The sequence below is a fragment of the Hippopotamus amphibius genome, chromosome 11 (assembly GCF_030028045.1).
Source record: "Hippopotamus amphibius kiboko isolate mHipAmp2 chromosome 11, mHipAmp2.hap2, whole genome shotgun sequence".
Classification (NCBI taxonomy): Eukaryota; Metazoa; Chordata; class Mammalia; order Artiodactyla; family Hippopotamidae; genus Hippopotamus; species Hippopotamus amphibius.
Window position 1 is genome coordinate 70128753 of NC_080196.1, and position 24653 is coordinate 70153405.

The 24653-nt window shown below is 43.1% G+C and overlaps 1 protein-coding gene across 1 annotated transcript in view; it reads left to right on the forward strand.

Annotated features, from left to right (window-relative positions):
* The first annotated feature begins 2739 nt into the window (after nt 1-2739).
* The window catches only part of CDH2 (cadherin 2), a 221866-nt gene continuing 199952 nt past the window's right edge, over nt 2740-24653 (forward strand). The window contains exon 1 of the mRNA XM_057699943.1: nt 2740-2886. Coding sequence (XP_057555926.1) covers nt 2827-2886 — 60 coding nt within the window. The 5' untranslated portion in view covers nt 2740-2826. The remainder of the gene's footprint in view (nt 2887-24653) is intronic.

The window sequence follows — 24653 nt, forward strand, 5'->3', positions numbered from 1 at the left end:
ATAAGGGACATGTTGTTTTAAAGCTTCAAGCAAATAATACTAACAAGCGATAGTTATTCATGCAGAAATATCTTCTATCTTTGAAGTAATCAGAATGGCAATAAACATCAGTGGCTACTGCTGGGAGGGACAAGGATGCAACTAAGCCTCTAGTCCAGAGTGACAGCTTAATTCTTAGGCATGGAGGTGGGATCTATAAATTCCACTATGGACCACAACAAAGGATATCCCCATATTGCTACTAAACGTTTTACTATTATGCATGACTCCTTGAAAGTGGAATTTATAAATACCCTATTGCAAGGAGAAATTTTAGGCCAATTAGCAATAGTACAACAATAATATCTAGCAAAGAAGGAAGCGAACAAGTGGAGCCTTTTGTCTATAAATTTAATTAACATGACCTTCCTTATTCTTTCGAAAAGAAAATCCAGGAAAATTTTTTGAGTTTCATTTTTAAAAGGCCTACAATATTATGTTTTAATTAAATTGAATAAACCTCCCTATGAATATTGAATTTTTAAAAGCCTGGCCAGCGACGGTACATTATTAAAAGCTGCATCACTTATGTCAAAGAAATTAGTACTTGATTTTTAGAGTTTCATTATCAAGTTCTTAAATGATTAGTCTCCTGAAACTCAAATTCAAATATTATACTTCAGTTACCCAAAGCAGAAGAGTAACGTACATTAATTGCAACAGAGTTCGATGACCTCTGACGTGCTGAAACGCTCAGAAAAAAAAAACAAAAAACCCACGGTATTTTTATTCACCTGAAAAATCTAAACTAATAATAATAATAAAGAGTTCTGACAAAACTTACTACCTCGCCAAAATCGATCGCTCCTCACCCCTCCCTCCATTCCACAAATGCTTGTGATCCAAACTTGTAAAGTCTCTCACTTTTTGTGATCCACTCCAAGTTCATGCCTTAAAAGGAGGAAGCAAAAATCCTTTACTTGGTGAGAACTCTGGAGAGAATCAGTCCTTTTATCTCTGAGATAACCCTCTTTTCATGGCAAGTTCTGGCTTTTAGGTCGCTCCCCCTTTACTTTCTTTTGTTGCTGTTGGAGGGGGTGCAGGGAGGGAGTCAAAGTCCCTTAGACCCTTTGCTAAAAACTGCGAACGGTATCACTAACGAGTAGAAACAGACAACGGGAGATTTCAAATAAAATATCACGCACTCTCAAACCCCCAGAGGGAAAAACCACCACAGAACGAGCACGCACAAATTTGGGCAGTTTCAGCACATCCGCAAAGCAGGCAGAGGTGCGGGCGCCCGAGAGGAGCCGCGGGGCCTCCGCCCTCCAGGCCCGCAGGTGGCTCGTGGCAAGCGCCGCAGACAACAATGGCCAGGATGGGCTCTGCCTGCGTCGCTAGTTGGCTGTGTCTGCTCCTGCCCAGAAGAACAGTCTATCTGGAAAGAATGAAGGAACAGAAAGAGAAGCGCGCGTTAGGCTACGGGGGAGGCATTCCCCCACCGAAGCCCGATCTCTGATTCCCCACCGCGGTCCAAAAATGAACCTGCCGCCAATCAAGTTCCTGCGCAAGTTCTTTTCTTTCCCGCAGCCCCTCCACCTGCCGGGGCGGTGCTCCGCGAACCCCAGGCTTCCCTCCGGCGACCCCCCGCGGGCTGCAGCAAAAATGGGGCGCTTCGGCAGGGCGGGGGCGGGCGGCTGCCGCGGATCCGGCCGGCTACCGCCGCAGCTTGGTGGCCTCCGATTGGCCACGACGCGGGCGGGGAAGCTCGGCGGAGGAGGGAGGCGGGGGCGAGGGCGGTGGCGGCGGGAGGGGAGCCGAGCCGCGAGCGGGCTGCGCAGCCGGGCAACGCGCGGGGCGGGCGAGCGCGGGGAGAGCGGCGGCGGCGGCGGCTCGCCCTGGTCGCGCTCGCGGAGGCCGAGCGGGGCGCGCGGGCGGCGGCGGCGGGAGGGGGGTGCGGCGGCGCGCGCGAGTGAGCGGCGCGGGGAGAGAGCCGGCGGGAGGGTGCCGGCCGCGGCGGCAGCTGCGCGGGACGGAGCCGCGGCGGCAGCGGCCGCGGCGGGAGCGGCCGCGCCGGCCCCTGGCCTCACCCCCCGCGCGGCCGAGGCAGGAGAACAGTCCCCAACTCTCCCGGGAGCCGGAAAGGGGAGCCGAGAAGCGGTGCTCAGCGCCTACGCAGAGGAGGCGCGGGGCGGCGGGACTGCTGCCCTTTGTGGGCGCAGCGCGCACGGCCCGGAGCGCCTTCCCCGCGGCGCTCTCTCCGCCGTCTCCGTCGTGCCGAGCGGCCCTGGAGAAGAGACCCGGAGGAAGCAAAGCCCAGAGCCCGAAACCTCGCGTTGCGGAGCTCCTGGGGAGCGCCAGCCGCTCCTTTTCCACCTCCGCATCCTCCACCGGCCAAGGTCCCCGCCGCCTGCATCCCTCCTGGCTTCCGCTGCGCTTTGGGCAGAGCTGAGCAGTCTGCGCTGCCACCGCGGCCACACGCGCGCGCGCGCACACACACACACACACACACACACACACTCTCTCTCTCTCTCTCTCTCTCTCTCTCTCTCTCTCTCTCACACCCTCGCGCGCACGCCCGCCTTCTCCCCTGCCCCCTCCCAGCTCCTTGATCTCTCGGTCTGTTTTATTACTCGTGTTGCGAGTCCCGCGGACTCCGCGGCCCGCTATTTGTCATCAGCTCTCTCTCCATTGGCGGGGAGCGGAGAGCAGCGGAGAAGGGGGTGGGGTGGGGAGGGGAAGGGAAGGGGGTGGAAACTGCCTGGAGCCGTCTCTCCGCGCCGCTGTTGGTGCTGCCGCTGCTGCCGCCGCCGCCTCCGGCTCCTCGCTCGGCCCCTCTCCGCCTCCATGTGCCGGATAGTGGGAGCGCCGCGGACCCTGCTGCCGCTGCTGGCGGCCCTGCTTCAGGTACGCGGCGGTCCCGCGGGCCGGGCCGCGGGCGGGGTGGGGCGGGCGGCACCGGGTCCCTTTGTTCCCCGCGCCGCTGCGGGGCCGGGCTGCGCACCCGGGAAGGGAGGTGCCGCACCGCGCGGCCCGGAGCTGCGCAGACACGAGGCTCGGGCCGGGCGCGAGGGCAGGGCTGCCGGGGCCAGCCGGTCTCCCGTGCTTCTCTTGGCGGGTCCCGAAGGGGCCGGGCGCGGGGCCCCTCTCCTCCTGCGGGGTCAGGCGAGCTCGCGGGGGGGGGGGGTGGGGTGGGGGTGTTGTCTCTAGGCAGCAGAAGGGTGAGATAGGCTAGCACTCCGGTTTTGCAGTTTTCTGCGCTTCTCGCACCTCGCATTGCACTTTGCTCCAATTTTTGTGTTGTTTATTTCTGCAGGGATGGGTCGCGAGTTTGCAGTAGGAATTCTCACTCTGGTATCTTAGTTACGGGACTTGCCTCCATCCCACCTCACCCTGGCACCCGCGCGCCTCCCTTTGCCCGAGGGCTCCACTGTCCTATTGTCTTTACCCCAGCATAGAGTTGCATCCTGTTTTTGTTTTCCTGCCCTCACAAATTTTTGTGTCGGTCCTACCTGAAAAGAAAACCTCGCTCCCTTGCCCTGAAGAGCCTACGCGGGTCGGCGCCTCCGCCCCCAGCCCCTGGCCCCGCACGCCCCTTATCCCGCCGGGCGTGGAGAAGTTCCGTTACTCGGCTATTATTCCTCTTCTGTCCGGCTGCCTCTGCCCTGCATGCGTCCTGGGGGCGCCTTTACCGGGAGACTCCGCACTTTTCACGCCTTTGGGAGAGCGCCAGCCTTCCCCTGGAATCGGTACCGGGAGGCTTCTCCGCGGCAGGAAGCACCTGCTCCAGGCTGGTCGCAGCCTCCCTCCCCACTCCACGCCGCCAGCCCTCAGCCCGGCCGAGAGCCCAACTTTCCCGCGGCGTCCGGCCGGGGGATGCCCCGAGGCCCCTGCCGGCTCGCCAGCCGGGTCCTGGGAAGCGTTGCCGCGCGCGGCGGCCGCAACCCCCGCGCTGGGCGGGGTCCGGGCGGGGGTCCGGAGTCTGCCCCGGCGGGCGGTGGGGGCCCCCGGCGGTTACGGGAGAGGGGCGTGTCCGTCCTCACTGCGGGGCAGCGTCCCCGGGGGACTCCGCCCGAGGGGCCCCCGGCGCACCGCAGGCGGCTGGGGGGTGGCCGGCCGGTGGCCGCTCCAAGGAGTGCGGGCACGGCTCGGAAGCGCCGCTGCGCCCGGGACGACTGGGGCAGGGACAGATGGTGCGGATCGCCCCCCTCCGTGGTCTTCACGGGTCAGGGCCTGGCGCGCTCCGCCCGCGGGCGCCGGGGGCTGGACCGGGCTGGCGCCCGCGGTCTCTCGCGCTGCGTCCCGCCGCCCCCTAGAGGGGTGTGGGCCGAGGCCGCGCCGAGCCCTGTCCATGGTGCGCCGGCTCCGCGCTCTCCTCCCCCGGGTCGCGCTCTCCTACTTTCTGGCTCTCTCCCTCCCAACGGGCTCTCGGGCCGCCCGGGCCCCGCCGTTCCTTTCTCCTTTCTTAGGTTTCTCCTTTTGTTCTTTCGTCTCCTGCTGGTCTTTCTCTCTCCCCTTCCCCCATTCGCCAGTCCGCCCCCCCCCCCCCCGGCTCTTTTCTGACTCTGGGGTTTCAGAACTGTTAGACTAGACATTTTTGGCCTCTGCACTTTTGGGGAGTGGATGGAATTTCTTCTAACTTGGGGGAGGAGACCTGCCAGTCACTTGCTAACAAAAGTACCTCCTGTTATAAAACCGCCCTTTATTCTCGGAGCGCACACTCCTTATTCTTTCACCTCCTGTCACTTCATTTATTGCTTCTTCTTTTAAAATGGGGTTTATTGAAGAGGTTAGGCTGAAGGGGAAGAAGGAGAATGCTACTTCAAGTGTTTGAAGTTTAAGGGGAATTTTGAGGACATCAGATTTCTTTTGTTAACAAATATGTCATAGATTAAACAAATCTTATTTTTAAAAACATTATGTTTTGGATATCATGGCGTGGTCTTACTTATTTACAGTCAACTTATAATAAATCCTAAGAGTGTGAGTCCAGCAGTGAATGGTATGCTCGCTAACTTTTTGATCTGAAAGTGAGTTTTAATTGAATATTGTGCAGTGAAGTTAGGACAGGAGGAGACATTTGTTGGTCGCTAGTAAAATGGGACTAAAGTGTGTACCACTGGAGCAATCTCATTTGCTTTTTGAATCAGCTGCCTTGAAATCAGGTGTGGATTTTGTAGGTCATTTTCTTTTATTTCCTTAAGCATTAAAAAAATATCATTTATAAACCAAGTCACACACTTCCCTTTTCCATTGTATGTTCTTTCTCAGTTTCTTCCAGGCCAATGTCATGTTGACTTTTATAAACCTCAAGGAAAGGGGAGATTAAAACTTTGTCATCAAGTTGTTTGGCTAATTCATGGGTACAAGTCAAGCAATAATATTGAGTGATGTGCAAGGTCATTAGAAGTGGAAGCAGAGCAGTTTATGCAACATGAGTTTCAGGGTCAAGTGCACCATGTGGATTGTGCACACTGAGATTGTAAATGACTTTGTGCTAATGATCTCCTTTACACACCAGAATAACACAGATGTATCTGCAAGGTGAAAATGGCTCCTCTGCAGTCATCTGCTATTAAAAGTCTAGTTTTTTTGTTGTTTTTTTTCAGGCCAGACTACGGAGTCAAGAGTTTTAGAAAAGAAAATGAGTAGGTTATTAGTGTAGATACCGAGCTGCCTTAATTTTTCATACCAGTTAAAGAAGAATTGAATATTCAGAAGCACCTTATGACTTTAATTAACTGAAGTGTTCTTTGTTTTACTTGAAACACTTCTTTTTTCACTTTGAGAGAGTCTTTACTAGTTGAGTTATTCTGTTACCTAGATTTACATAGTTTGAGTCAATTTTGTGTATTATATTCAGCTTTAAGATTTTCTCTCTTCTTCCTCATTTTAGCTTGAGGCATTAGCATTGTCCTATTAAAAAAAAAAGCAGAATTTGAGCATTAAACTTCACTGACAAGGGATATCACAAAGTTATGACAAGCTTTCCTTTTAAATTTTACATGTGACTTTCAAATCCTTAAATAGATTTATCATCAGGAAAAAAAAATCAATTTTACTACCCATCCAATAATGAATAGATTAGAAACCTGCTTTGTTTTTCTAGTTCACATTTCAATTGCATAGTTCCACTGAACTAATTTAAATGTGCTTGTATGGGTTATGAAGCATCAAGGACATCACCTTAAGGTTCACAGATATGCTAGATTCTTAGTCTTATCACGTAGGTTCTGCTTTCAACCCTAGATGAGGACATATGAAAAAAGATGCACAAACCATATGTGATTTTCACCTATTTGGTATAGACTTTCAAGGCATTAATATTTAACACATGAAATGTAAAAGAAGGAAAAAAAAGCTTTGTTTTAGAATGTGGAAAATCTGGGATACAGTGATCATTTTAAGTATAGAACATGTATGTATTCTCCATGTTTATTTAGTTTTCATAGGTCTTTGTAACAAGTTCCTATGAAAATAAGGAGAATTAACATAGTTGGTGTTTACAGTGTATTCTATTTAGGCACATCTTTGTCCTTTTTTAAACTTGTGGCATGTGGCCATTAGTAGCAGGTAGTGCATTGTGCATGTTCTAGGTGCGATTTGAAAGCAATTTTGTGTATCCTGAAGTCTTATTATAAGCATATTTTAAAATGATATATATATGCACAAATTAAAATTATTTATAACTTTTTAGGCCTTAATTGCAAGTTCAGAATTTACTTACAGATTAAACTTTCATACCTTCATCAAAGTCTACCCTGACCTTCTTCTAAAAGTTTGGACTGAGATTTTAAGGGAAAATTCTTTTTAGATAGTTTGTATTTTTTCCACGTTCTTCTCGGAACAGATTGTTTTGGTGACAGTGTATTGCACCAAACTGTCCTGAATTTCCATTTTCATTAAAAACCTTCAATTCTTAAATCTGTTGTGCCTCATTAAGCTTTAGGGTTATTAATCGGGAAATGTCAAGACTTAAAGCAACGGTTAATCTTGCTTTAAAATGCCTTAAAAAAAAAACCCTAAGTAACTCAAATCCCCATCATGTTTTCCAAGGGATAGTCTCAAGTTAGAAGAGTGATTTTTTAAAAAAAAAAAAAAATCCACTGTTACTTAAGAAATATAGTGTTTGTATGTACTTTCTATGGTTTTGTCCAAGTTAACATTATTCAAGTTTGCTCTTTTGGCTAAAATACCAAAATTAATCAAGTTTAAGCACTGCACAGACTTGTGGTGAATTTTATCAGCCATTTAAAAAATATGATAGATTTGGAATTTGGGTTTGTTATTTGAGTAATTATTTCACATCTGCCACGAGTACACCTTCTAGAATCCATTTTCAAATTGGGTTAAGAACTGTAAGCTTAAACATAATTTGTACCAACAAATCATTATGCCTCACATTTCTGTTTTTTTCCTTCTACAAACTTATTTTTGTTTGAATTTTTCAGTAAATTATACCAGTTAATTTGAGCGGATGCTAGTCTTTGTGTATTTGACTAAATGTAGATAAGTTTTAAATTAAACAAACCTCTTTATGCCAGGGAGGAAGTATATACAGATAAATATTGTAGTAAGAGCTGCATCTTCTACATATACAAAGTAGGCAGAAGGTGAATTCAGGGATCTAAATGGGACCTTTTGAAAAATTTGAACTTAAAGATTATGATTTGTGCTACAATTGAGATTTTAAGCCCTATTTTAGGTTATGTGTAAATACTGCTCAGTTCTTCTGCCTTACTCTCTTTAGGACCCAGTGTTCTTTCTTGTCTGAGCTTCCAACTGTACTTATAACACCCAGGCTCTTGGGTTGAATATATACACACAGTATATATGTTGAGGACTGCTATCTACATATGTGTCCCTTGCAACATTTACCACAATTTGGCATGAACTGTCAGTTGATAGTTAATTGATAACTTTGTGTGTGTCACCCAAGGTGGTTTGGGTACGAAGAGCATAATAACTTTCTTCTGTGCAAGTGAGCTGCCCTGACATAATGTCAAGGGCAAGAGCTAGGGTCAAGGGCAAGAGCTAGGGTCAAAGGCAAGAGCTAGTGTCAAGGGCAGAAAGCCTGGGGTTCTAATCTGGTCCAGATGTAGTTTAGTCTCTTAAACTCTGCTGACCTCATTTTCCTCAATAATAAAACCTCAGGCCCGGTTGGATTAGTTGATCTCTAAGGGACTTTCTAGTTCTGTGACTCTTGGGGCTGCTTAAAATATCCCCAAATGATTCCTTTTCAAAGACTTTGGAATGATGTTAATTTCTAACCTGAAATGCAGGGATTTTCAGATTCTCAGAGTGATAGAGTATGATTTTTGAGGGTTGTTGACAATAGTTTATCATGCATGATACCATGTCATTCAGCTATAAGAATATAGCTCTTTTGGATGGACCTAGAGATGATCGTATTAAGTGAAATAAGTCAGACAGAGAAAGACAAATATCACATGTTATCACTTATATGTGGAATCTAAAAAAATGCAAATGAAGTTATTTACAAAACAGAAATAGACTCACAGAGAAAACTTATGGTTACCAAAGGGGAAAGGGGGGAGGGATAAATTAGGAGTTTGGGAGTAACATATACACACTACTATATATAAAATAAATAAACAACAAAGACCTACTATATAGCACAGGGGACTATGTTCACTATCTTGTAATAACCTATTAGGGAAAAGAATCTGAAAAAGAACATACACATGTGTGTTTAATTGAATCACTCTGTGGTACACCTGAAACTAACACAACATTGTAAATTAACGATAAAAAATAGTTTTTTTTTAAAGAAAGAATATGGCCCCTTGACCTAGCAAGTTCTCCTCTAGTCATTTTTACAGATGTCTGTATTCATGATGTACACATGATGTATATATTTACACATACAGGGATATGCTTTGAAGCATTGTTTATAATTACAGAAGATCAGAGTAGATGGTCTCTGAGAGTCCATCAGTAGGGACTGATTTAATAAGTTATGGAGTAATGTGCAGTCAGATTTGAGAACCCTTGCTGTGTGGAACAAAACATTTTAGTTCTATTTCCAGGTCAAGAAAAGTATTGTTAAAACACCTAATGTTTTTGTCATAGTCAGGTACCTAGAAAAGCTTCAGGGTAGGACAGCCAAAATCATCTGTGGGATTTCGGGGCCTCTGAATGAAGGGGAGTTGGATGTAGGCCACAGACAGAAACTATAACTGAAGAATAGGAAATCAAGCAGAGTAGAAATAAGATGAAGGTGACCTACACTAACACTAGAACATCCTAAAGTTGGGTTGAGAACAACCTATAGTGGACTGAGCTTATAAGGAAGATTGGCTAAGTTTAATGGGTAGTTGTATAATAGTTTCCATGTTGTATCATGGAATGACCACACTGTGCTGTTACCTGTGCCTGAAAGATTATCCTAGTTGGTTAAACCATTATAATATTTCTTACATTCTCTTGACTGAATATTTAATTTTTCATCTGTTTGATAGTGAAAAGATAGTCTAAAGTTGAACTCACTAGTACGTAGAACTTGAGGTGCAAAAGAACGTTTCATATTAGAATCAGATGTTTTGGTCCACAGCCTCGATTAATTAAGCTATTTAACTTGGTTTTTCCCAAGTAGCATTGGGAGAATTAGTCTTGTAATGCTTTTAAAACAGCTTGAGTCATTTAAAAGGAGGTGCTATTATAAATACAATATGGCATTCATAATCGAGTAATTTGGGGAAGTGTTTGCTCCATGATCTGTTCTTAGTGTTTCTTTTGCAAAATATACATACCTATACTAAAAATAAATAAATAGTTCCTGGAGTAATAGTGTACTTCTGAACTGTAATACTACGTGCTATCATTTTAAAGTTGTTTTTTATGTTAATTTTAAAAATTAACTTGACCATAGCATACTTATGTATGACTATATAGTTTTATTTTTTTATGGTCTTAGTGTTAATATTGGTTTTGTGTTTTTTTAGAAAATTGTACTTGACCATCGTAATTTAAAACATTTATACGGAGTGTTACTACCCCCATTCTGATATATAATTTAGTGTTTTGGTGGATTAATGAATTAGTTAAAAAAAAAAAGTTAAAGGATCGTAATTTGGAATCTTTATGATTCAAGAAGTTATTGGAACTGGAAATGTGAAATGACTCTTTAATCCTCATTATTAAAATAAATTTTGAGTGTATTCAGCTTTCTTCAGTTGCATTAAATATCGGAATTTGTAAAATTCTGGAAAAGGGAAATCTAAATTGTAGGGACAGGATTTAGTTTTGTGATTGCCTGGGGCTGAATATGGACTTGAGGTTGGTTACAAAGGGGCGTGAGGGAATTTTGGGAGTGACAGAAATGTTCTAGATCTTGGTGGTGGTTAGACGAATATATAATTTTTGAAACTCATTGAACTATACTTTTAAAATGGATGCATTTTATTGTCTGTAAATTATACCACAATAAAATTGGTTAAAAAAAACCCTGACAAGGATTCACACTTTAAAAAAAAGTATCGAAATTTGTATTACTGCTTCCAGTAAGGATTCTAAGGAATGCCCTTTCAGTGTTTTCTTCCCCATATGCAGTTCTAAGACATTTCACAATTTATTTTAGTTTTAGTACTAATCAGTAGGTCATTCATATAACTCAGAGGAGGACACACACCAGATAAAACTATTTGAAACTAGATATTTGCTGCCATCTCTTCACATTTTTTTTTATAAATCCAATGTCTGCTAGTAGTAAACCTTAAAAATGAAGTAAGTTTAATTTTAGGGAAGGAAACTAATATGTTACCTTAGTTAATTATTTATCTAACCTTCTGACATAGGTAGTTTTATTCCCATCTTCGAGATGATGAAAGAGAACGTCAGACAGCCTGAGTATTTATTGTGAAAATCCAGAGTAGAACCATACCTGGTTATAACAGACTGAAGCCTGACTGTAAGTCCCATGGTGTTCTCCTTCCACCAGACAGGGACCCGTTTAATATGGTACTCAGGGAATGAATATCAAATTAGAGGGAAATTTCAGTTCCTCACTACTGAGTTTATCAGGTTTTTGTAAAGTAGTTAACTTTTGAGTTACAGTCTCTATTTAATTTTGACCTTAAATCATTTGATTTATTTTGGCATCTGTAATCAAAATTTAATGCTTGGTTAAAATTTTCTTGTGTGTGTGTGTGTGTTCTCTTAGAGAAAGAAGAAACGTGAGGTGAATGATTCATAATCAGTTTTATGATGTTCTTCAAATTGTCTTGATCAACAGATAATGTGTTGATAATACTCAAAAAATAATTTTTGTGTGTGTGAATCCTGGAGCTTAAAATACTTTCTAAGAGTCAAGAAAGCCTCAGGCTACGTATGGTTGATTTTTGTTTGTTTGGTGTTTTGGCTTTTTTTTTTTTTTTGAAACTTTTTTCAGTGTTCTTTTCTGTAAAAGTAAATTCAAGAGATTCTATCATTACATTTTAAAATATTTTAGTGTTTAATGGCACATTTTCCATGTTTGAATAGTTTGAATTACTTTTTTTTCCCACAAATGAAATTAGTTGGCATCTTTTAAAAATATTTATGTCCACATTTACAGCAGGTTTATGTGACTGTTTTGTGGGGTGACTGAGTACACACTGATTTGTTTGCTGCCCAGAAAGCTTAGAACTATTTTGTTTGTAACTTGACCTATCGGTGGTGGGTGGATACACTTAGCTTGACTATAATAGCAAACAAAATGTCTCTTGGTTGGGGGCTGTTAAGCAAACTCTGTAAGAAATGACTTAAAAAACATTAAATTTATTAAGTTTAAAGGATATGATTTAGTCCCTCTGCTTAACACAAATCTTTAGTAAACCAGAGGCTGTGACCACTTTAATTTTTTTCTCTTTTGTTGTCTTAATTGGTTAACACAACAGTTCAAAGTCTGCAGTTCTTTCTTTATGACTTTCTGGTCCAGTAAGTAAAGTGTGTTTTGTGCAACCAAAATGTTAGTCTTTCACAGCTCCTTTGGTACCCACCCCAACAAGAGCAGCTCCCAGATTGGGTTCTCATGTCTTGCTTCTCATATTTCACGGAATTCAAAATTTAAATTTCACACACATACCCATATACACTCAGGCTTTATGGTGAGTATCAAATGTATATGGAATAGTATGGAAGTATCAAATGTATATGGAATAGTGCACATATAAGTGGATAGCCTATTGAGTATGCATTAATTGATCATAGTATTGAATCAGCGCCCAATCAAGACACAGCATTTCCAGCATCCCAGGGGTACCCTTTTCAATTTTAACCATCCTGTCAATGGTCACTATTTATTTGACTTCTAATAGCATAGATCAGTTTAGCTTATTCCCGAGCTTTATGAAGTCATACACTGTATACCGTTTTGTAGCTGGCATTTTGCACTCAGTTTGTAGAATCATCTGTGTATTTGTGTCATATTTTTTTAAAAGTCACAAAATTAGGAAAGACTCATGGAAGCTATAGAAATATATGAGGGGTTAAGGAAGGTGAAAACTGATTTAAAAACAAAAATAAAAACAGGCTTTTTCATTGCAACTGAAAGTCACTTGAGTGTTTATGGTGTCAAATCAGAAAATGCCTTTTGTGGATTTTCCTACCTAGATATCTTCTTCTGTAGTTCTGGTAAATTGGCAATATTGCTTCAGCCAAAAGCTGAAGACATTTGGAATTTAGTAAGTTATACCCTTTCTTGCCCTTGCCTTCATCAGAAGGAAGGAAGAGACAAAGCACTAAATATCTTTTTGACTTGAAGTCTTCAAGCAGAAGATTTGGGTGCTAAGACTCTAATCTTTTCCGTGATGCTTCTTAATACCTTCTCTGAGCTTCCTAGTGACCCAGTTCTCACTGAGGCCCTAGCCAGATTTATTTTTAATTTAAAAAAGGTTCAGCTGGGGGTTACAGGACCACAAACTGCTGCTTTTTTGGCTGGCCAGTGCATCTTTGGGTATAGTTGATCCTCTTTTTGTGTTTGTGTAGCTTTTTGAAAGATCTGAGAGGTTGTCATGAGGAATGCAGAGGGCAATGCTTGTCCCAGGATCTTTCTTTCTGGAGGCTCTTCTCTCCGTTTATAATACTTGTTGAGCAGACCTCAAATCCAGGTGGGGGATTCCAGGCATAAGGATGAAGACTAAGGCATCCATATCCAGAGATAATGGCCCACCAAGGGTTTGTTTGCTTCAGGGCAGCTTTAATTTACTTATGTTTGTACATGAGTGGACTTTACAGTATTGAAAAAGATATTGATATCTAATTGATATCTCACTTGTGTTTCGCCCTTACACATGGTTTTTCTACCATAAAAGCAATTATTTACATACAGTGTTTTAGCATTAAATTTTATTTACAGTTCTGTCTTTTGTGTTTGACAGATAAGTAAGAACATCTGGGGAGAACAGCATAACCATTGATTTAATATACCAATTGATTTATAGCTCAGTACCTTGTGAATGAAACTGAGTTAAATCCATAATTTGGTTTATGGTCTTTCTCTTTATTTGAGGCTCAGTGGAGCTTTGTTTGAAAGGGGGATAGTGGTGCATGTGGATGTAGATAACAATGGATTATGTGTAGATAGCTTGTAACATTTTATGGCTGAGAATAAAAGCATTTTGGAAAACAGTGAGGTTACTTTTTCTAGTGTTTGTGTATGTAACAGATTTGTTAAGAATTGTCAAGATTCTTATATCTTATTTTCTGAAATCTTGGTTCTTCGTAATTAAAATTAATAATATATATAATAACATATAATATGTATTATGTATTACATATAAGTTGTATATATTAAAATAAATTATATATAATAAATTATACATATTATATATATAGAATATATTTATATTTTGTGTGTTTCTGGAATACTGTGCTGGTGGGTATGCCACGATATAAATTGAGACTGTTTACCTCCAAACACAGTCTTCTCAAACCTCATGCTGTATCAAATTGTATTTACCCCTTTATATTCTCACACTGAGATATTTTACGTATCTGAAATTTACTTTTGTATTTGGTATGAGGTAGGAGGTCTTGCTTTATTTTTCTCGCCAGATTTTATGCATATAACATATATACAAACAACACGTGGGTGGCTGTCATATGTCAAATACAATTTCTGTTTTTCTCAACAGAAATGCTTCCTCTATTAAATACAAATTGCCATAGATTTTTGGATGTCATTTTTTCTCTCTCCAATTGTGCTGACTGCCTAGGGAGGCAGTGTGCACAGTGGTTAAGAATGTTGACTCTTAAGCTGGATGACCTATTTTGGGGCCCTGGTTTTGACACTTGGCTGTTGTGTGAACTTGAACAGCACATGTGACATTTCTATCCTGCAGTATGTCCGTTTGTAAAATAGGGATAATAAGTAGCATATGTCATAAGGTTTTTAGGAAGAGTAAGTGGGTTAATGTATATACATCATTTAGAAAAGTGCTTTCATCTGGTAAACAAGATGTACGATCTTTAATTGAAGATTTGGAGGTATAATCATTACCCTTTTTTTACGCAAACATAATCAAGGGGTAATTTAATTATTTGAATAAGTTGAGTACTTGATATGTTCAAAGCTCTGTTCTGTGTTCAGTGTTGCAGGGGGCTAACTTGTCCCTCTGCATGGAATGCTGCCAGTGCCCCTTAGACCGCATGCGGAAGCCACAATTGAAGGGCACATCTTTTAACATTCCTCCTTCAATTCTAACAGATGTTGTCTCGGCTGATACAATTAGGGAAAGGGATGAATATATATAGAGTGTTATTCTGACAGCAATTTGATCTGGGAATTACAGGTAATCAAACAGGAGCTATTCTGGTGTCTTCCTAGGTCCATCTCTTTGCTTCTGTGATTTAACTCTTTAATGTTCTTTTATGGATGCAAGCGTGCGCGTGTGTGTGTGCATGCGTGTGTATGTGTGTGCGCATGTGTGTGTTTTGAGACTAGCCTGGAACCAGAGTAAGTTACGTAGTCTCTGAATGCTGTTAACATGATGGTGAGGACCCAGCAGAGAGCAGAGGGTTGAGGGTAGTCTTATCATATTGGTTGATGCCACTATAGAATTTGCAAAAACAGAGTAAAGGTGGATTCATTGTTCTTGTAGATCTTGATGATTTATTGATGATTAGATATAGGAAATGTTACATTTAACTTAGTTTCATTCTACCTGAGTAATATTGCATCATTTCAGAGTAATTACTATGTGCCAGGCAGTGTTCTAAGTACTTTACATGTATTAACTCATTTAATTTGCAAAAAAAAAAATGCACCCATTTACCTCTGAGGAAACCAAAGCACTGATAGGTGAAACTGAGGTGCCCAAAGTTATTTTGTTACATGATGAAGCTAGGATTCAAATGCCTGATGCCGGAGCTTGTGTCCCTCGGTTTGATACTTATTTGAATGCAGGGAAAAAAATTAAGATAGGATTGACTTTTTAAAACAGCTTTTTCTATTGTAAAATGTAGTACATGTAGAGGAGTATATAAAGTGTATATGCAGTTTAAACAATAATTAAAGTATACAAAATATGTCAATACAACTACCAGCAGGTTGAGAAATAGAATATCACCAGTGCCTTGAAAGTGTCTAGAGTACTGTTCCCATTTCCCTCCTTCCTTTTAGACCGTTATCTTCATTTTTGTGATAATTACTTATTAATTTTCTTTATGGTTCTATCATCTATGTGTATTATTCCTTTTATATATATGTAAATATATATAGAGAGAGGTGTTTATATAAATGTGTATATATCATGCATATGTGTGTAAATGTACCATGAATATGTGTGTGTATGTATGTGTGCATATATTGGGTTGGGCAAAAAATTTGTTTGGGTTTTTCCGTAAGCTGTTATGGAAAAGCCCGAATGAACTTTTTGGCCAACCCAACATATACAGATAGGCATATATTTATATATAAAGTGTATTTTTTGTGATTGCTCTGTGTCAGTATTATGTCCATAAGATTCATTCAACTGAGTTGTGTAACTATAATGTATACATTTTCACTGCTCTAGAGCACTGCATGCTGTAAATATGGTAGTTTACTTAATCAGTTTATTGCTGATGGGCTGTGTGTCTGGTTTCAAAATTTTGCTGCTACAGACATTCCTGTACATGCCACCTGGTCGTAAGTGTCAGGAATACTCTGAGGCTGCATTTCGCAAATTTTAGCTTGTATAAAAATCACCTAAAGCTTGTTAAACATAGATTCCTGGCCCCATCCCCTGAGCTCCTGACTCAGTACATCTGCAGCAAGCTCCCAGTGATGGAACGCCGGTCTGCTCTGGGGTACGTCCCAAGGAGTAGAGTTTCTGGGTTCCAGGTTACGCGCCTGTTCATCTTTACCAGCTACTGCCAGAGTCGTGCTCAGACTGGTCCACCAGCACCATGTACATATTTCTCTTTTTTCCGTGATCTTAGTATACATATTCAAGTTAAGCTTTACCATTTTTAACGACCTGGTGGACTGCATCATGATATCTCTGGTTGGTTTCAGTTTGCCTTCTTTTGGTTACTAACATGATGGAGATTGTTTTTAATGTGCTCTGGCCTTTTGTCTTCCTTGAGGTGTCTGTAGGAACCCTGGCCCGTGGAATGAGGTTTGTAACTCATCTGTAGCTTGGCCTTGCTATTTGTGGCCCATTCTCCTTGCCTGTTTTCAATCGTGGTTCGTATGGTATCTTCCCAAGGAGTGAGAGCCTTCTAGCGAGCTGACTCATGTGATTAAATCTCATTTGTGGAGTGCTTACTGTGTGCCAGGCCGAGCACTCTACCTGCATTGTCTCATGTAATCCTCACCTCCGGCCCCTGGCCCCTGAGATAAGTCCCCATTATTATCATTATCTGTTTTACAAAAGTCTGAATGCAGCCTGGCTTAACCCATTCACCCAAAGGCACACCTCTAGGAACCTCCCAGGGTTTGAGTATTTCTTCCTCCCTGGAAACTATCAGGTCCTTGGAAGTCTCCAAGAGCTGACCCAGTGGGAGCAAGATAAGTCTTTCTATTCAAAATTTTGTAGGATTGCAGCCTGGAGGAGAATTTGGATCCTAGAATGAAGACTTCATGGATCTCAATTCCAGGGAGCAACTTTTGGCCTTGTGAATGGGAAAATCTAACATTGAGCCAGTATTAGACTAGGCTGCAGTGGAAGCGGGTGATTTCTGTCAGTGGTCAAACGACCCCCTGGTGGTGATTTTAAGAAATGCCAGCTTGGTCCAGAACTGTGGACACCCAGCAAGGCACAGGTGCCATGACTCTGTTCCCAGGACGTGGGCGTCTTCGAGCACTTGAAGAGACTTGGTTGTCTACTCTCAGACCCTCAGCATCCAGCCATCCCGGTGGACTTGTGGCCCTGCTGGCGGTCTAAGGCTATTATTTGGCTTGACTTCTTTTTGATTTCAGCCTTGGCCTTTGAGTATTCAGTAATGTTGAGGCTTTGTTAGTAATTTTGGTGTCTTTCAAGGGACCTAATACATAGTGCTTCTTATCCATCTAAGTTCTGGATGAATAAGACAAAAGAGTCAGCAGATAGAGAACCAAAATATAACCTTTTATTATTGACAGAGACGGGTGGGGAATGTGGCTTAAATATGTTGGATATGAATTAATTCCTCCCCAGCCTCCCATCTTTAACACTGCTGGACGAGGGCCAGCCTCCCACCTAGGGATCCTGCTGTTGAAGTTCATCTACAGCATAGCAATATTTGCACCCACAGAAGAGGTGAGGAAGGGACCAGGCTCTGTATGCCCAGCCATTTCATCCCACCTGGCTGGCAGGGTTGACAGAGGTCCGGAGCGGTGTTGCTTGTGTAGCTCCTCTGCCTGGAAGTAGGGAGTCAGGCTTCCACTAAACCTTCTGCAGAGTCTGGATCAACCATTGAGTTTATGTTCTTACCCATCAAGTGTGTGCTCGTCCAGAAGAGTGGCAGTCACCTTCAGAGGGGGAGATGGCCTCTCTCAGGACAGCCTTGCTCCCAACCTCATGAAGTCTTAGAAGATCAATAGCTTTACTTTTTAAAGAGTCCTCACACCTAATGCGGTGCACAAGATGGTCACAGCAGCCGGGCACGTCTCGGAGATACGGTGCGTTAGATTCCACAGCACTGTGATAAAGCAAATACTGTAGTAAACGGAGTCACACATTTTTTGGTTTCCCAGTGCGCATAAAAGTTATGTGTATACCATACACGTAACTGTTGGTGGTCTGTTAAATGTGCAGTAGCATTGCATCTACAAATATAATGTACATGCCTTCATCCAAAAGACTTTATTGCTAAAAAATGCTAACCATCGTCTGACAATGCATGGTTGCCACAAACCTTCCATTTGTAAAACAAACAAATAAACAAAAAAACCCCCAATATCTGCGAAGCGTAGTAAAGCCGGGTATGCCTGTAGTACAGCCTACAGAGTTGGAAAGCAAACTGATCCTGATCCTAGGAGGGTTTTCCTACACGACATTATGACCCTAGAGCCTGTAGTTAAATGTCTCGAAGACCATGCTAGGGAGCGGGTGACATCTGAGAGAAGCAGTCACAGTGGGTGGTGAGAACCTTCCCTGGTTGAGCTTTACCCCAGTGCTAATTGGGTTAAACCTCTTGTCTGTAAGTTGTGACCTCTGAACTAAGCACAGAGTTCAAAGGGGAAATGAAGAGTTACAGAGACTGATTTTGCTGGACGAGAAGCAAGGGCGTCTCCAAAAAGATGGGGACTGCCACCAGGGGGTATTTCTGAACCGTGCACGTAGGTGGCAGTATCTCAAAGGCCAGCTTCCTGAAAGAAAACCCAGAATGCACAGGTGGATCGCCCCTCCCCGCTCCGGTAAATACAAAATGCTAGATTTAAGCTCCACGGGGAGCCTCTCCCAGAGGAATTTTAATTTGCAGTCAGCACATTCAAACCTCCTACCCTGTGAGTCCCTTGAGGCTGTTAGCCCAGCGCTGTCTCCAGTGTGGGCTCCATTGGGTGGGTGGCTGCGGGACACCTAGTCTTGGGAGCAGGTGTTTTCCATCTCTCACCATTTGCTGTGGGGTTGCTTTGGCCAAAAAAGGCCATCTGCAGGGGAAGATTTTTCCTTAGTTTGTAAAGACCATTCCAGACCGCTTGGTGGAGGTTGGCCCTTGAGCCTGTGGTCAGGTTACAAGAAGTCAAGATGTGCCTTCCTTGACCTCTGAATGCAGAACAGAATTAGAGGCAGACAATCCGGTGCTGCCCTCCTAGACCTGTCATTCATAATTTAAAGTGAGAACCTCCATAGGGCTCTTGAGTTCACTGCCGTTTAAAAATAGCAAATATTGTTCTGCTCACTAGTCTTTAGGCAGGAGATGTTGAAATAATTCCCTTTTTCTGTGCCTCAGCTGTCTCTGCTCATTCATGGCCACCCCCAGGAGTCCTGAACTGCCTCAGCCCTTTACCAAGGCCATGCTGCTACAGTCCTCACCCAAAGGCCTTTGCCATTTGGCTAAGATCACCAAGTGGCCTGTCTCCTTGGCCCATGGCCTTCCCTGAAGTCAACTGTCTTTGCTCTGGGCCCTACCTCTGTAAACAACCACTTTCCTGGAGAATAACCACATACGTTGTGGTCACACATCAAGATGAAAATACCCTGTGGTTTAGGAATTAAAGCTTCTTGATGATAAAAGCTACCTGCCCAACTATAAAAACCCACCACACTGCACAATCAAGGCTGCAAACCACCAAGTTCAAAAACAGACAGGGCCCTAGGAAAGCACCCTTTCTCCCCTGCCCAGAGCCCCAGTACCTCTGGGACTGTTTTCTTCTCCAACACTGGATTCCTTTCTCATCATTTCTCAAGGTCTCCAGCTAGTACACCAAATGCCGAAGTCTCTGAAGGGGTCCAGTAAACGGGACCTCTCCTCCCTGAACCAGGTTCTAAACAAAGTGAAACAGAAGTCAGAAGAGTCAACAGTGAGGGAAGGAAAATCTCACCATGGTTCGGATTAGATCTGGGCTGGAGGGCGTGGCCTTTGTCTGTGGGCTTGTCAGTTGCCAGTGTGGAGCCCCAGAATTCCACAGGCAGGCTCACTCAGCTGCAGGCAGTGGTACCCCACCCCCAGCCCCCAAACACACACACAGGTGCTGCAGGGGATCTGTGAACTCCCACTATGGAAAATGAGATCACCACGCTTGTTTTCTGTGGGCCTGTGACTCCCAGATGGGAGGAGTGGGGGGCAGAGCTGGGCACCAGCTGTCCAGATTCCTCTTTCAAATTCAGCCTTCAGATAAGTTCAGTTCATCCCTCTTCTCTCTAGGGCAGCAGTTTACACGTTTCTTGGTCTCAGGACCCTTTTACGCTCTTAAAAATCGTTACGTGCCCTAATGAGCTTCTATAATGTGGGTAATATCTACCATTGTTTAGCATATTAGAAATTAAACTGAGGAAATTGTATGGTATTGATTTAATTCATTTAAAAGTATTAAACCCATTACATATGTAACACAAATACCAATTTTTATGAAAAGTAAGTATATTTTCCAAAACAGAACAATGAAATTAGTAGGAAGAGTAGCATTGTGCTTTCGTATCTTTGCAAATCTCCACATCTGGCTTCGTAGAAGACAGTGGGTTTCCTGTATCTGCTTCTACATATACTCAATGAAGGTATCACACATCACCCACCCTTTGGAAAACTCCACTTGACACTCGTGAGAGAATACAAGTGGAAAGGAAAAGAATGTTGTTATATTATGGAAATAGTTTTGCCTGTTCAGTTCCCTTGGAAGGATCTTGGGGACCCATAAGGGTCCCGAGACCACACTTTGAGAACTGCTGTTCCGAGTCTGACTGATGGGTGGAGTGGAAAGAGATGAGAGTATTAGAAAAGCAGAGTTCCTTCCACATGGAAAGAAACTTCGAGAAGGGAAGACGCACTCCCTGTCTACAGGTTATACAGTGCAGTTTTCTAAATACCAGGCTTAAACTACTGAAGATAACCGTAGGTGGAAACAATGGTAGTCTTCAGGCCCCCACCCCCGGTGGCTAAGTTGAACCTGGAACTGGGGATATTAGCTCTGTAATCTGTGAGTTAGCCTGCAGGGCTGGCGGGCTGGCTTCTTCACGCCTTAACCTAGGAGAACACCAGCAGGCAGGGTGCAGCTCTGGGAACAGGTTCAGGAATGGCCTTGAACTCCGACATTATTGACAGAGCCCTCTTCACAGGAGCACATTTCTGGAGGCTGTGCTGTGAATGTGATTTTCTCACAAGAATAATGGTATAATTGGGTTGAGTTTATCTTATCAAAGACTCAGAATTAGATAATTCATCACCATGGCCAGCTATTCAAATTAAATCAGAGTTACAGGGACTGGAAGCATAGGTAACCATTTTTAAAAAGTGAAATCATGCTCCAGGTTTTGTGAAATGGACCTAATTGTACATGAAGACCAAGGAGTGTGGGGTACAGAAAGTGTACAAAGTGTGTCAGGCTGTAATTATGCCCTCATCGATATCGTCTACTGAAAATGCATATATACGTGCCATGATGGGTATTTACTGATAATTTTCCATGTATGCTTTCAGAATAGTTTGGGGTTGGTTACGGTGGTGTGGGGGATAATATTTGGGTGCCTTAAAAATAAGATGTTTAGAAAAGTTTGACCTGATTTCTTTTTCTCTCCATTTTTTTTCCCATGGCAAACAGAAACATTTGAAATTATTCTGTTAACGTGTATCACAAGCATATTCGAGAAGCATAGTTTAGGAAAAAATTCACAACGGCAGCAGATAGATTTGTCACTTGGTCTTAATTCATATAGGATGATTTCCAAACTTGGTCTTAATTTGTATAGCATGATTTCCAGCCCTTGGCCAATGCCTGAAGATGCTTCCTGACTTTTTTTTTCTGTTTTTTTTTTTTTTTTTTCCTTTCTTTGTGATGGGGCAGTGGTTCCCAAAGCCTTTTGGTATAGGTTTGAATATCATCCCCAAATTGACTAGCTGAATGACCTATGGCAGTTTCTTTTCAGTTTGCTTCCTTGTCTGTGAAATAGCACTAGTAGTAGTACCTACCTTGTTGGGCTCTTGTGAGGATTGTTGAGATATATTCATGGAAAGCACTGTAGCACCATTCCTAGGCACTTAATAAATACTAGCAGTCACCGATATTCAGTGTGTTTAGTTAAATGAATTTCCAAGTTGAGTATAACCACAGTCTGATGCTACGTACTCTCCTACTTGATGACATTTTGAGCCTTGTGTATATGCGTGTTGCAATTTCTGCTGCGCATAATGAGTTGATGGGGAAAATCAATCAAAGGCAGGATAGGCCACGTCTACTGGAATTGCCGTAGGCACTTCTGGAACTTTCAGTGGCAGTTTGCATAACTGCCTGAGCCACTGTCTCATGATAGTGGTTTACTTTTACAAGCCAAGTCAACCTGTAGGTGTACTGTTGCTGCCCCTGACGTTAAATGTCCAGAACGCTTATTGTAAACTCGTGTCTATCTTTTGGGACTCCATTCCACAAAGCCTCGATGCCTAGGAAGCCTGGCCTCACCGGGGCTGAAGAGATGGGGGACTGCACAGACCTCTGTGGGCTTGACTTCCTGCATGTTTGTATATGGTCCTACGGTTTGATAGGTTTCACTCCTGGGAAGTCCACATTCTAAACTACATCTCAGAGGAGGCCCTCTGATTTCTGTCTGTCAAGCTGTGGCATTGTAGTGCTGTCTTCTAGCTCAGAGTTCAATGTCAGCATGGTTGTCAGGTTCCTGGACCAGCAACGATACCGCTATTTGACTATTCTGTTTGTCGTTACTTGATTAAAAGAAGTGAAAATCAGAAAAAAAATAAAAGTACTGATACTAGAGATGTTCAAGGACCCATATAGAAGTGAAATAAAGATGGAAATCATGAGGTGGGTCACAGGGGCAGTGTGTCGCCAGTATTCTTTGCACCTAAGATGGTCTAGATTGTATCATGAAGGCAAGAAAGAGGTAAAGAACTGATTCAGAACGCTGTGCTCTCTCTCCAGGACAGTATATGACAAAACAAAAATATCAAAGTCCAAGGTTAAACTTCCACACATTTCAAGCATGTTTCCAGGGATATGAAATTCAAAGTGTCATCAGTGGCATGACTGACGCAGAGAAAATTCTTTAAAGAGTGGCAGTAGCTCTTGAATAATCTTCTTAACATTAGCCTCCCACATCATGGATGGAATCCTGTGAAATGTAGAGAATCTGGCAAATGTATGCTGATAAATTGGATTAAAAACATTTTTTTTTAAATTAGTCATGCAGAGTTGGTCTTGAAGCACTCCATTATTCTATTACCGTGTACCCCACTAACTGCTTTGAAAATGTCTTCACTAATTGTTTCTATTTGCTTATATTATTTGGAAGACATACAGGCGTAATAGAAGCATTATCAGAGCTGCCCCCCCTTCTTCTACCAGCACTACCCACCCCCACCCCACACATCACCTCTTAAGAAGGGAATTTCACTGGTTTTCTTTTGTGCATGTTTGTGAATGGATTTTTATTCTTGGTCACCTTGGTTTCTTTTCAGTGTTCCTCCTTCACAGAGTTCTTTAAAAATATTTCTTGGGTATTCATGTAGCAAAGAGATAAAAGTCTTCACAACAGAAACGACAATATCATGACAATAGCTAAGCCTTGTCTTAGGCAGATCACGTGTTGTTTTTAAGCCCTTTGTATGCTTCACAGCAATCCTATGAGGCCAGTAGTTATGATGATGATGATGATGATGGATGAGGTGGAGGCACAGATGAAGTTATAAAGCTTGTTAAGGTCCCGTAGGTAGCAGGAGGGGAGCCAGGATTTAAACACGAGCAGGTTTGCTCAGAGCCCCCAGGCTCAACTACTACACACATTCCTGCCTTTGTTTCCATAAAGAATAAGGAAAACAGACATACAAAGTAAAAAGAGGTTGCCCGCTTAGTGAACTGCATTTGATCATCTACTTGTCGGTATTTTAATTGTTACTAGATTCTGACCATAGAGTATCTGGAGGGAAAAAAAGGAAGAGATCATTGTTGGGGGGAGGAACATTCAGTTGATTAAATTTAAGAGTTTAGGATAATCGACAGAGCCTAGGTTTTAGGTGGGCCGTCTTCGGAGCCAGAAAGAAGAGAGGACGTTTCCATTAGGTTTGGGCTGCTTTCAGATGTGAAGTGTTGAGCCAGTCACAGTAAGTGATCTTAATCAGGAAGAAGAGGGGGAGGCGAAGGGGTGGAAGGGTCCACTCTGGCTTCGATGGAATATTGAAGAGCTTGGATTCAGGAGTGACTTGGAGGAAATTGGAAAGCAAAGCCAGTGACCAAGGAAGACTGTAAAAAAGAATCACGATAATAGGAACCTCAAAGAGTAGTGGACTTGGAGCTTGAAAGCTCATGGTACTGAGACTATGGAAAAATTATAACGAGAACAAAAAGCGATGTCCCTGTGGGTTCAGAACTGGAACAGATAGACCGATTCTAACAGGCGCGCAGAACTCAACTCCCATCACACCCCTGTCCTTTTTAGTCGAGGAGGTGGATCATCAGCCCGGGAAGAGTGGAGCAGATACTTGTTGGAGGAAACTGAAACTCAAGATCGGTGAGCTGATTGTGCGAGCGCGCACAGCAGCACTGGCTGAGTGGCGATGCTCCGGCCGGTATGAATTTCGTGAATTTCGTCCTGGTGGGCCGG